The following is a 14,174-nucleotide window of genomic DNA, read 5'->3' on the forward strand; positions in this document are numbered from 1 at the left end:
GTTGTCTTGCTATGAGAATATTAGAGAGCAAGGAGTTAAATCTACGAAGACAAACCTTGCACTGTTGCACAAACATCTCCAGTTAGTATACAATGACAGTTTGTCACATTCTGAACTTCAGATTCAGAGGGAACAAATTAGCTAACCCTGTTTTTGCAGAACAAAATTTTTGGAGATGTCACTAGATATCAAAACCGTGATACGGTAAGACCTTCAATAAACAAACCTTGGAGACACGGACAATGATATTTTCCATTGCTGATGGTAATGAGCCGATAACATCAGACACTGGCAAGCTGTATAACACAAGAACACCAGAACGACAAGGGACATGGGCTAAAAAGGAACAAGTAACATCTAGCTCTGCACAACTCCAGATCAGGCGACGAGGCGCACACACACACTACGCCCTCTCCCCACGGATGCGGCGGGCAAGCTGGATGTCCTTGGGCATGATGGTGACGCGCTTGGCGTGGATGGCGCAGAGGTTGGTGTCCTCGAAGAGCCCGACGAGGTAGGCCTCCGCGGCCTCCTGCAGCGCGGCGACGGCGGAGTTCTGGAAGCGGAGGTCGGTCTTGAAGTCCTGCGCGATCTCGCGCACCAGCCGCTGGAACGGCAGCTTGCGGATGAGCAGCTCCGTGCTCTTCTGGTACTTGCGGATCTCACGGAGCGCGACGGTCCCCGGGCGGAAGCGGTGGGGCTTCTTCACTCCGCCGGTCGCCGGGGCAGACTTCCGCGCGCCTTCGTCGCCAGCTGCTTCCTCGGTGCCTTGCCGCCGGTGGACTTCCTCGCCGTCTGCTTCGTGCGGGCCATCGGAACTGCGCTAGGGCTGGCTGCTGGCGATCGGAAGCACGAGCACTCGGGGGATTTGGGAATCGGCGAACTGGACAGTGGCGAGGTGCGGGGGTTTAAGTAGGCGGCGAGGGAGAGTGGGAGATCGGGGAAATTTTGTAATTTGGGGAGGGCGACGGCGCTGCCGGCGCGGTGGGTTTCGTTTGGAGCGTCGGATCTGTGGAGGATGGACGGTGCGGATGTGAGTTCGCGGGAGGCACGCGGATCCTGGGGGGAGCGATCGGTGGGATGGGGCGTGCTGCGCTCTGATTGGTTGCCACCGCGGGTCAGCCGGGAGGGCGGTAATCTGCAAATTGCTTGGAGACCATGTAGTAGTGATCTGTGATCCTGATATATTTACATATATACCCCCAAACTAGTTCAGAAGAATCTCTTATTTAAGGATATGTTATTTTCGACTTGATGGAATGGAATGCTAGATGCTTGTGATTTGTGATAATTATTTGATGTCATAAACAAATTAAGTAATTACTATAAAGTTGATAGTGGATTTAAAACAGTATTTTAAAAATTCATATATTGAAATTATTTAAAAGATCACACAATTTAAAAATATGGGGAATGTATTCCTTAGAAAAGAACAAACCATAGGCCCCTTGATGGGCAGGAAAAATAAAGAAGTAAGAAGGATTTCAATCCCAAAGAAAAAAAATCTTATAAGAGCCTTTGAAACAAAAGATCGGTTCTTATTCTTTTCTTTGAAATTCCTATAAATTGGACAATGCCATAGAGATTCTGGAGAAAAATAAACATGAAGTATTTTCTTCTCGTGACTCTAAATTCATGTGTTTTTCACGTGTACAAATCAAATGACTATTTTGAGTTTCCAGTTTCTAGAGAAATATAGTGGACATGATATTCTATTTTTGTGTTTTCTTTCTATTCTCACATTTTCACGATCATGTGTTTCAAAGAGGCTCTTAAATCATATCATTACAACAGTAGACCATAATGCGTTATCCCGTAACAAAGCGTGTAACACCATCTTTTTATCTCTTTTTAGCGGTAGTTTCCGATCTATACCCGTGGTCTTTTTCTTTTTATAGTGGTAGTTTCCGATCTACACACGTGGTTTTTTCTGTAAGAATTGTCACATAAAAATCAGTGTTTTGTTGTGTACCAATTTCCATAACAGATGGCATTCAACAAAAGCAAGCCACTTTTGAGTGTGGCATATAGACCCCAGCAAGATTGTGCCCAGCGACAGGCGTCGGTTCCGAACTTGGAACACCATTTTGGACAATTTTGTTCTTATTTGCCGCCTTGCAGGAACGCCAGCGGTAGACCTTGCACGGTTGCACCGTCTCTTTGCATGAAGCTGTGAGAGAGCACATGCACAGCCATCAGGCGTTCAGGCATCAGCTGAAACCAAATGAAAACAACGATGTAGACAGCACCACATTGCTAGCAAAGGCAAACAAATACTCCATCTGTCAAAAAAAAAAACGAATTCTCCGGTTTTCGTATCCAACATTTGACTATTTGTCTTATTTGAAAAAATTTCAGGAAATAAGAAAAAAAATTAGAAAAAAATAGTCACATGTAAAGTACTATTCATGATTTATCATCTAATAAAAACAAAAATATCAATCGCAAAATTTTTTTATAAGACAAAGAGTAAAAAATTAAAGGCAAAAAATAAAAAATTAGTTTATTTTGGGATGGAAGGAGTATGGTTTTGCCTTGATATTGCATACAGCAGCCTAAGGGGACAGAAACAGAGTAACTCTTAACTTTGAGTTTCTGACATATGGGCCCCACACCTATGTAGGCTCATATGTCAGACCCATATTAGAGGACAACCGGGGCAATTCCACTCCAAATGAACAACCAGATTTTTTACGACATAGACTGCTCAAGTATATGTATCTTCAGGTCATCAGGTGTATCGTTCCTTTCCTCTGCCCTCTCTCTCTGAAGGGTAAGACACTCAACATTCTGAGGGATCATGGCTCCGAACACCATGTCCAACGCGAAAAGCACAGTATGCAAGCACTAATATGTTTATCTGCAAGAGCATGTCTCCTTGTAAACATATACCAACTTAGATGTCTCAACAACTAGAAGTACTGCTCTACAAACTTCCCAATAAGCTCAGAAGCACTTCATATGGACAATGCCAGGCCCGGATTCATCATACTCCCCCTTGGAGATCCACATCTGCCAAACAAATGACTTATCGTTGTCAGAGGTGATTCTGAGTATAAGTGCAATAAATACAGTTATGCCAGCAGCTATTAGACTTCAGTTTTTCTCTGTCTATTCTAAAACTTCAAGCACACATGTAATGTAATCATGTTTAACTCTATTGCAAAAGCAATCATAGGACCAGCACTGATTTGCCACACCTAAAGGAGAATAGTCCCCTTGAACATATGATATTCATAAAACTAGAACATGGATATTTGACCATTTATTTATACTACTTTAAAGAACTCCCGTGGTGGTGATGGACGGTGACTCGGCTACTATCCACGACAAACTACCATGTGGGACCCCCAAATAGTGAGTAGGTTGACCCTTTTACAAACACATGTACAAATTTTTTAGGAGTTATGTGCTTGACATATATGTAAGAGGGGGGGGGGGAGGGGGTGATTGGTTGGCTTATCAAGGGAAAAAACCAACAACATATTTGCAAATAAAAAGTTGTGAATAAAAATTTTATACACGTGTTCTCGGTGATCTAGAACTCAAGGCTAGAAATTAAACTACAATGAAAAAACCCCAAAATTTTAAGGTTGGAAATACAAATTTTGTCTTATAAGCATAAGCAAAAGTGAAAAGATGAGTCTGAAAATGATACCAAATGTTGATAACAACTAATGTTATAAATGATTGGATGCAAGTAGTTAGACATTTTAAATAAGGTTATCTAAAATAGACGGTGAAAAACTACTAGTATAAAGTGCATTCAGATTATGGACAAACTAAATGTAAAAGGGTGGAAACTTCTAAAACTAAAACTAAAAAAATGATTTCTGAGAAGACATCTGGAATACTGTCTGCAATTTCCAGAGTTGAGAAAAAAACTACCTGCTGAAAAGTGCTGAGAGAGGCCAAAATAGAGCCACCAATCCAGACACTGTATTTCCTTTCAGGTGGTGCGATCACTTTAACCTTCATGCTGCTGGGAGCAAGCGACGTGATCTCCTTGCTCATACGATCGGCAATTCCAGGAAACATGGTAGAACCTCCACTTAGGACAACATTGCCATACAGATCCTTCCTGATATCTACGTCACACTTCATGATGGAGTTGTATGTAGCTTCGTGTATACCAGGAGATTCCATACCAACAAGAGATGGCTGGAACAGAACCTCTGGGCACCTGAACCTTTCCGATCCAATGGTAATCACCTGACCATCAGGCATCTCATAGCTTTTCTCAACAGAGGAGCTGCTCCTAGCAGTTTCCAGCTCCTGCTCATAATCAAGGGCAACATAAGCGAGCTTTTCCTTTATGTCCCTGACAATTTCCCGCTCAGCGCTTGTTGTGAGGGAATACCCTCTCTCTGTGAGAATCTTCATGAGATGGTCAGTGAGGTCTCGGCCAGCAAGATCCAAACGAAGGATAGCATGAGGAAGTGTATATCCCTCATATATTGGAACAGTGTGGCTCACACCATCACCAGAGTCGAGCACAATACCTTCAAGTTAAAAAAAAGTGTCACTGCCTCCAAGGCGCCAACACATTAAATTTTATTATGATATTTGTGAAGGTAGTAATCATACCAGTTGTTCGACCGCTAGCATACAATGATAGAACAGCCTGGATCGCAACATACATTGCTGGGCAATTAAAGGTCTCAAACATGATCTGTGTCATCTTCTCTCTGTTGGCCTTGGGGTTGAGAGGGGCTTCAGTTAGCAATACAGGGTGATCTTCAGGTGCAACACGGAGCTCATTATAAAAGGTGTGATGCCATATTTTTTCCATGTCATCCCAGTTATTGACTATTCCATGTTCAATTGGGTACTTTAGGGTCAGGATACCCCTTTTTGCTTGAGCTTCATCGCCCACGTAGGCATCCTTCTGACCCATCCCAACCATGACTCCAGTGTGGCGTGGTCTCCCCACAATGCTAGGAAAAACAGCCCTTGGTGCATCGTCACCAGCAAAACCTGCCTGTTAGACATTAAAAAGCTGATGATCAGTTAATCTATGAGTAACGTGCCACTCTGCTGAAATGACTAAATTCACGAAACTACCTTGACCATTCCGGTGCCATTGTCACACACAATAGGTTGAATATCCTCGTCAGCCATTCTTTAGGTGTTCTGTAACAGAAATGCATGATGATTACATATCGCATGCTAGGCACAGACTAAAGTACCTAGAAGGTTAGAAGTCTCTGTGCAAAACCATGTAAACTAATTATTACGATCCGTGAGAAAATAACTGGAGTATTTGGAGGTTTTGGTACCTTCCACCAATCTACCTACCTGCAGTTACCATTTTTTTTACATAGAAAATATATTATCAGAAAACTCATTACATAAACACGATATGTATACTGCTTAAGAAAAACCATTGGTGCGCCAAAGATTGGAATATTTATAATCAGAAGCATCAAGGTTGAAAGTATCACATGAAACTTTCAGCTAACTAGTATATTGCACAACAGAGTATACGCATGTGTTTTGATAATACATTCAACCTCCTTCTATAATAATTTTATTTTTTGTTTTTTCGGGTCCAACGCTTTACCATTTGTCTTATTTAAAAAAATTGTACAGAAACTTTAAAAAATTAGTCACGCATAAATTACTATTCATATTTTATCATCTAGTAACAATAAAAATATTAATCGCAAAAAAATTTCAAATAAGACGAAGAGTCAAAATATTGTAGCAAAAAATAAAAATAAAGTTATTATGGGACGGAGCGAGTTGTAACCTCAACCTCTTCTTAAAAAAAGTATCCTCAACCGATTCCAATTTGATTAAAAAAATACAGAACAAACCTACACTTTCACAGCTTAAATAGAGTCCAAATCAGGACACAGCGGAAGAACTGTCGCGCAATCAATTCATAACAGTGAAAAATGGATAGTGAAAGATATTGTAGCTTCACAGCCATGGTGATCAGGGGCTGAGGGGAGCTATGCAAAGCAAAATCTGCAGCTGATTTCTTTTAACACCGGGGAGATGAGATCATGCTGTCCACGACGGAAAACCAGTTCACCTTACCTCTATGCATGAGTACCCGTATCGGGAAACATCAGTGATCACTATACAGTACACGCTGGCATGAACAGCTATCAAATATTCAAATACCACCACACGATGAACCTAAAACCTGAAGACTTAAGTTCGATACTTCGATTGTTCCAAAGGGGATCACCAGCAGACCAAAGCTACACCAAAATTCGTCGATCCAGCCGACGAAAAGCATACGCAGAGATCAGGAAGAAGAAATCATCGGCGGTCAGAAAAAGCTACTACTAAAGCACCGAGGCGGCGACGAATCCTAGAGCAAGTAATAAACGGCTAACCAGCGTGTTTTCTTCCTCAGATCGAAGAGCTCGGGGGAGCAGAGGGGATCGGGCAGGGGAATCACCTGCTCGACGAGGCGTACGTGCAGCGATCGCTCCGGCCGCCGGGGAGGAATCGCTTGCTCCGTCGTCGGCTGAGTAACGCGAGCTCGAGAGTGAGACCAACGGAAAGGTTGCACCGCGTGCGGTCCGCGGGGTCGGTGGCGAGCGGTGACTCCGTGAGGCGGCGGTTTATACGCGTCCGTCTCAAGGCAAAGCACGCCGCCCACCCCGCACAAAACGGCGGCCGAGCGCCGTAGCGCGTGCGACCTTCGGGGGACCCGTGATTTTTGCTCCGTGTCCCCCGCAGCAATCTATCGCTCACGATCCATGTGAATCATTTTACGTTACAACACAGATTTGGTTGAAATTCGGGGTTACTCCCTGTTCCAAATCAAGCAGCCGTTTTGATCAAAAAATTTTATGTTAAAATAAGTAATTACTTTAGAACTTAAATTGGAAAAACAAGAGTAAATAAGGACGTGCACATATTGCATATATTTGCATCACCAAATAATAATAATAATAATAATAATAATAATAATAAAGAGTATATAGATCATTTTACTTAACTGCTAATTTATATGAAATTATTGAAAGTAATCAATGTCTGGGAACACGTTCTGTTCTTTGCATATCTGTGAGAAGAGTATCATATTTGCGTTTTTCTCATGCTAAAACTTAAATTTTAGCTTAAATTTACAGTTGATTTTAAAATTTTTCACCCTAATTTATTTCTATTTTTGCTTTTAGATTATTATGGACATAAAAAATATATTCATAGATTATTTTTTTATTTATAATATATCATTCTAACTTTTCAGAAAAAAACCAAACATATATTCCGTTGAGCGCACGTGTAATGTGACGGAAAGAGGAGCGGCCACGCAGCGACGGCCGCTGCCTGCTGGGCACAGCACGTGTAGCCGTGACTGGACACGTCGGGTGCTGGCCCGCACCTTGCCGATGGACTCATGGACGCGTGCGGGAATCGTCTATCGCCGGAATTGAGAACCGGGACAACCGAAAGGGGCCCCCACGGAAGCTAGAAAAGGCTCGGCCGGCCGGCCGGCCGAATGAACTTTCGGTGCCCAAAGCGGCACGTCCACGTCGGCTCCAGCGGGAGATTCGACCGGCGATTTGGACAACCGTGCGTCTCAACCCTCGGCCTGGCTCGCAGCTGACGTTTTCCATCCGGCGAGTTTTCGCACGGCACTCCGCGCCTGGGCCGTGCGCCTGATCGAAGCTACCCCCGCCGCCTAGGATGGGCAATGGGTAAATACCCGTCGAGGTATTGTTATTCTATACTTATACCCACTAATAAAATTTCGTACTATTAAAATAGTCATACTCGTCATGGGTAAGAAAATTTCCCCATACCCATACTCGCTTGGGTAAAACTTACCCGTCAGGTCACCCATATATCCATAAAAGTTCAAAATAATCTAAATATCTCGGTTTCCATATAGTATATTGCATAGACGTTAGATACTTAGGACATCACACATTCATATAGTGTGGTGAAAAATGTATGGATGGTTTAAATACCTATGATTTTGGTTAATTAGGCTAGGCTAATTAGATATTAGGCCATGACATGCATTTAAACTTGTGGGTATTTATTACCCAAGGGTAAACGGGTATGGGGATCATAAGAACGTTTCCATACCCGCATACCCGTCGGTATAAGTATTTGTCCAATTACTTACCCACGGGTGATATATTTAGCTCATACCCATACCCTAATGGAGTAAATACCCATCGGGTCTCGGGTCGCGGGTCCCCATTGCCATCTCTACCGCCGCTTATCAGTCCACGCCAAACTCGGATTTTTTTGAGAAATAATATTATTTTAACAAAAAATCGTAAAAATAGAGTCTATCCCTTGAAAATTGCAAATCTAGCGTCTTGTCGAACGGTGGGTGTTCGATTAGGACATGTGCCCTATCAAACACCCACCATTCGATATGGCCCACCACCTGGCGCCGCGCGGGCTATCGAACTGCTGCCGAACAATAGGGCCCCCTATCGAACATTGGTTACTTGACAGGCCTCTCTCGTGACCCTATCGATGAGGGCTCTCGTTTGACATGAGGACCTGTCGAACTGCCCCTATTCGATAGGCCCTATCGAACTTGCAGCCCTCCGATCCCTTCTAGTCGACTGTTAGTCGTTCGATAGGGGGCCTTTCGAATTACGGCAGTTCGACAGGACCTTAATTTTACGATTTTTCGCGGATGGCCTCTAATTTTACGATTTTTTATTAAAATAATAATATTTCTAAAAAAATTCTTGAACTGGTGGTGGGTGCGCCTGATGCAATCTACCTCTTCGTGGGCCTAGTTCGACCCCACGCCAGTTTAATAGTAGGGACAAATTCTATTTTGCGTCTCTCAAAAGCTTGATTCTAATTTTGCTTCGTAATTGTAAAACCAGATACACATGCTCACCCAACTAACAAAGTTGCTGTTTCGGAGCTCAAAATTTTAATAATTAGTGGGCAAAAAGACAATTTTTCAGCTCATGGTTTTACGTTCATTTTCTGAATTGGACGACTATAAATTCTGATAAGCATAATGTTGTTTGGAGAGCTCACGACTTCTAAAAATTCTATTAGAAACTGCAGCTGTTGAAAGCACCCTTAAATAGGATTTGAACCAATTCGTTTTGTCTCCACAAGTGGGTTGTATAATGGTTTTTATCATATATGCCATTTACGTAGTATAACAGTCAAGAACAAAAAGTATACGTTTTTTGAATGAACTAATCATCTCTCTCCCCCTAGTCCCCCTCATGTGTGGATTTGTACTTGCTTGAGATGGATTGGATGCTATTGCTAGATCATCGTGAGAATGGATAAAGAGTTTATGATCGATCGGTTAATGGTGTTTTGTGCGGATTTGTGAAGGTGGTTGCACTAGAGATGGAGTTGCAGTGGACCATAGACGAGCACGGAGATCCGACAATTGAGCGAGATGCAAGCAGCAGTGGTGACCAAGTATGAGGCACAATAGAGCCAGTACAACAACATGCACGATTACGACTAGCACAAACAAACGCCGGGGAGGCGATAACAATCTTACAACCCCTCCTGCTCCGCTTCGGCATCGAGGTCCTCCCTAGTTAGGGCGGGCTATTCCTTCACGAGATTGACACAAGTTTGAGCTCCTATTTGCCGCCTCGTTCATTGAGGCATGGTGAACTCTCATCCATTGCTCCGCCTTTGAGCATGACTTCCTAGCAAGGTTGTTAAAACTATGACCCTAAATCAGGAATTGAAATTTCTAAGTAGGATCAAAATCATATAATCATATAAATAAAAAAAAATATTTGCCTATACTTTAATCATAGAATCAGGCCCCTTAATTACGATCACAAAGTTGTAAAATCGTATGATATAATCGAGAATTTGACAACCTTGCTGCCTTGTCGAGCTTATCTGCCACTAGCTTCTCCGAGCATGATTACCTAATTGAGTTCCCATCCACCGTCGCCTTTAGTGAGCATGGCTGCCTTATCAAGCTACACCTTTGCCGCTGCTACATCATCAAGTTCAAGCCTCATTGAGCGCCACTGGCTTGAGCTTGCCCATCATCAGGAAATCCATCGAGAGACATCGACTTGAGTTTGCTAAGCACCGAATGACAAGTGCTGAGGGAGTAGGGAGTAGGTGCCTTGGGGGTTTGGGAAGGGAGGCACGAGTGAGGGTTGAATGGCGGCTGTCATGTTGCCATTGTTGGGCAGGAAAGACATGTAGAGAAGAGGGTTGAATCAAAGATGAGATGATCAATTGTGCGTGGGTTCCACTGTAATTCTCTAATTTTTTGTTGGTTGTAATAAAAGGGTTGGTATCTAACTATGATTTTTTTATATGTATTGTATTTGTATGCATGGGGTAAGACTAGTACGTCGGTACTGTGAGAATACAACGAGAGAGAATGAGACATAGATTTTTATATAGGTTCGTGACCGGCAATGTGTAATGACCCTATATCATGTTTGGCTAGAGGCTTGTATTTCACTGTATCAATCTTATAACTGCACGGTGGAAACCCTAATCCACTCAGCCACTATAGTAAAGCTTAGCTGTGGTTGTCGATGGTTAGTTGTCTTCGGGCTTCATCCGATAACAACTTGATGCATTTGGATGTAGTCTCTCTTATCTCTCGTTGGGTTATCCCCTCCCCTCCTAGAAACATTTTATTTACACCCTGGTCTCCATTGTCCAAGTAGAAACTAGGGAGGCAAGTTAAGATATCAATCCGAGTAGTCCTGATTGTCCTCATATAGGATTTGACTTTATTCTATGATCACTAACCATAGACTATTTTTTTACCTACCCAAGACTTTTATCTTTATTTTAGGATTTTGTTTCTATATAGGTATTATAATTTTTTTTTTTGTATAGACCTTGCTACTTCATCGATGTGTGTGTGTATGTATATAGTACACTGATCACAGTGCCACAAAAGAGTGACGTTTGTATTTTTTTTAATTTTTCGTTGACTGGATTGTCACGTAAAATGTGTGATGAAATCATGAGAAAATATAAGAAATATTGTTGCCAAAAATCTAAGGCTAAAAACTATCACTGTATAAACGACTTTATCTAAAAAACATAACATTGTTGTTAGGTTTCATCTATCTAGCGCCATTAAATACATTGTTTATATTATAACACTTAACGGAGGACTGCTGACGGAACCATAACGACGATGTTATTTATTAGACAAATTCATTTATATAATGATATTTCATATAACTTGCATCAATTGTCTACAGATAAGGGAGCCAAAGTAGACTCATTTCCTTAATACTAGTACCAGTGAGAGGTGGTGCACTGGTACTGTACTTTAGTCTTTAGTGAAGCCTTGAGTACTACTAGTAGATTTGCACGGGCTCTGGACAATGGTAGAGAAACGCCCTGAATCATGATGAACTAGCATGAAGTTGGCCATTGCTTATATTTGGTAGTGGGCTTTGCTCTGACAGTCTGATGGCCTGAGTATCTACCGTTTCATCTTTCTTAGCTCTGCTTTCGTGAGCAAAAGTCCACTTTAGATTGCTTATCTTGTCGTCGAGTTTAAAACACATCATTAAATCGCAATATCCATAATCTTGACCCTCTAACTTGCATTATAGATTGTTGGTTTCACTGACATGATAAGTTAATCCGGGTCCACTGACTAAACACTTAAGTGGTAATAATATATAAGTGTAGCCATCGTCATCCTAAGATATCGTAATCCTAAAAATTGAACTAGAAATTGAAATTATTAATACACATGCACAGGATAATTATCGCGCGTGCCGATGAACATGTTGATTTTCTAGTTTCAAATTAGACCTCTGCAAGCTATGAAAAAAGATGTCCCAAAAAACTCCCAATAGCATATGTATATTCGCATCTATATTTTGTTTTTAGCTGATTAGATGTCAAATCTAAACCTTCATTGTTTATATAGTGATATAGTGCATACCAATCTGTCTTAATAAACATTTCAAAGTTTTTTTCATGACTTTTTAAATAACAATAAAACAAACCGTAAACATCCCTTCAGTTTAAAATCGTTTCCTAGCAATTTGTCACTACTACTGTACTACTACTTTGACAATGTGCATACTTAGGCCTTAGGCTCCACAAGAGAGGCAGCGGCCACGGGCACCATCTGCTGACTATTGAGTAGTGACTATTATCACCCGCACCGTGTGCACAGCGCCCGGCGTCGGCGCCGGTGCATGGTCCGGCTCCGGCTTGACGGGCTCGGCGGCGAAAGGTGCTTGCCTGCATGTGGGGCACGTCGGCCGCGCGGCGAGCCACCGGTCAATGCAGCGGGGGTGGAAACCGTGGTTGCAGCGTGGCAGCACGCGCAGCTGCTCCCCGCGCGCGAACTCGGTGAGGCATATGGCGCACTCCGACGGCGACGAGCCGGCCAGCTCGAGCCCCTCCGTGTACGCCACCCGCGGGATCGTCTTCGACAGCGGCGGCGTCCGCTTCCTGCCCACGTCGCCCTGCCCCGTGTGGGTGTGGCCTCCTCCTCCTCCTCTTCCCGCGGTGGCGCGTCTCGGCAGCTCCTGCAGCCGGCCGCCGGCGGCGCCGTCCGCCCCGTAGCTGCACGCGCGCCGCGTGACGCGGAGCGCGCACTGGAGGACGACGTGGAGCGCGACCGCGGCGACGATGCCGCAGACGAGGAGGGCGAGCAGGACGATGGCGTTGGTGTTAAACGACACGGCTAAGGGACCGCCGCCGTGGCCATCCTCGACGGCCTCACCGGCGCCCGGCAGAGCGCCGGCAACTCCTGGCAACGCCGCCGGTGCGGGAGATATGCTCGGCGGCGCCGCCGCCGCCGTTGGCGCAACGAGGAGGAATACTGCCCTGGCGGAGTAGTGCTGCCGCGCTTCCATGACCATGAGCGACGATGGATCAGGATCACACACGATCACGGTAGTGTAAGCTACTGTGCAAATTACTTGTACCGGAAGCGGTAAAGCATGCAGAGACATATATAGAACGTGACAGGAGTGCGTGGTTACGGCTTGGCATGTCGCAGGGGGTATAAAATAGTCAGAGATATTTGGGAGTCGCTGTCTTTGTAATCTTGTTTAGTCGACAGAATATTAAAGATGTTGGGTAATGGTGGTATGGCTTAAGCCGGCCTGGGGTAAGATAAGATGCACGTCAAACGGCACAAAAGGAGAAGATATGGAGAGAGGCCCACGTAAAGGTACTGCATGCAGAACCAGCATGCTATATCTCCTGCAACACCAGCTACTAAATTGACATCTTTTCATACTATCAATAAGAGAATAACTCATCATCTGTTTTGCTCTCCAGCAGAGAAGAAACACTACTGGATGTCACCAGCTGATCATCATCGAGAACACACACGCACATGATACAACGAGCCACACCGATCCATAAACAAAACCGAATTAAGACAACGAAACGTCAAACGGGTGCATGCCATTACCGCTAGCTAGCGAGGGCACCAATGACGAAATAGCGAGCGAGCATATCCACAATAAATTAAGTGGAGTGCTTAACTAATTTAGAGTTTTCCATGGCCATTTCTGCCCCCCATATATATTCCGATGTGCTCAACAAGGACGTAACCCGCAAAGGGGGGTCAATCAGCGTCGCGACGCGCACCTAATCGGTCCCATCATCATTTCATTCGTTGCGAACCAAAAGAAATTAACCCGCCAGGAGCCAGCAACTTGAGCTCGAGTTGAGCCTCCACTAACGTACGGCGACCTGTAGGCGCACCGGATGGCCGCACGTGGCCGCGGGGCGGCCAGCACGGCGGTGGCTTGTCAACGCGTGAGTGGCTCGGCTGTGCCACATGGGTCCACGTAGGAAGCCGACTTGTCTGTACCTGGATGCTGGAGATCTGGGCTGGACTGGTCTGGTTCTGCAGCGACGCGCGCGCGCGGCTCTTTTTGTTTGTGTTAATGGGCTAACCTGGGCCAGAATCCGGAGGGTGGTGGCGGGTGATTTATTTTTTTCCGCTAAGGGTGTAAGGCTGCCTTCCTCTCCCCCTCTGCTACCCCACCCTCCAGATTCTCTCGTCGTGCACACTTTTCAAACTATTAAATGATATTTTATTTAAAAAACTTTTTTATTGAAAAGATGTTTTTTTAAAAAACATATTAATCTATGTTGTAATTTTTTATAACTAATAATTAATTAATCATGTACTAATCTATTATACTTTTTTTATAAATTAACTAACGCCGAACGCGGCACGTCTGACTCTTGCGTCCCATCTCACCCTAAAAAAAATT

The 14,174-nt window shown here is 43.9% G+C and overlaps 2 protein-coding genes and 1 pseudogene across 3 annotated transcripts; all 3 read right to left on the reverse strand.

Moving 5' to 3' along the window:
- Nucleotides 1–217: 217 nt before the first annotated feature.
- LOC102722858 lies at nucleotides 218–866 on the reverse strand (annotated as a pseudogene). The gene has a single exon (XR_423537.3). The product of XR_423537.3 is annotated as a histone H3.2-like (transcript).
- Nucleotides 867–2,663: 1,797 nt separating this feature from the next.
- Nucleotides 2,664–6,569, reverse strand: LOC102699308 (actin-1). The gene is made up of 5 exons (XM_006654401.2): nucleotides 6,416–6,569; nucleotides 5,065–5,133; nucleotides 4,588–4,981; nucleotides 3,889–4,502; nucleotides 2,664–3,012 (listed from the first exon to the last, which is right to left on the reverse strand). The coding sequence occupies exons 2-5, from the start codon at nucleotides 5,119–5,121 to the stop codon at nucleotides 2,947–2,949; spliced, it is 1,131 nt and encodes a 376-aa protein (XP_006654464.1). The 5' UTR covers nucleotides 5,122–5,133; nucleotides 6,416–6,569; the 3' UTR covers nucleotides 2,664–2,946.
- A 5,380-nt stretch (nucleotides 6,570–11,949) lies between these two features.
- LOC102699587 (RING-H2 finger protein ATL72-like) lies at nucleotides 11,950–12,839 on the reverse strand. Its single transcript, XM_006654402.3, has one exon. It carries the CDS (start codon nucleotides 12,798–12,800, stop codon nucleotides 12,066–12,068), a length of 735 nt encoding a protein of 244 aa, XP_006654465.2. The 5' UTR covers nucleotides 12,801–12,839; the 3' UTR covers nucleotides 11,950–12,065.
- Between the last annotated feature and the right edge of the window lie 1,335 nt (nucleotides 12,840–14,174).

The sequence above is a fragment of the Oryza brachyantha genome, chromosome 5 (genome assembly GCF_000231095.2).
Source record: "Oryza brachyantha chromosome 5, ObraRS2, whole genome shotgun sequence".
NCBI classification, from domain to species: domain Eukaryota; kingdom Viridiplantae; phylum Streptophyta; class Magnoliopsida; order Poales; family Poaceae; genus Oryza; species Oryza brachyantha.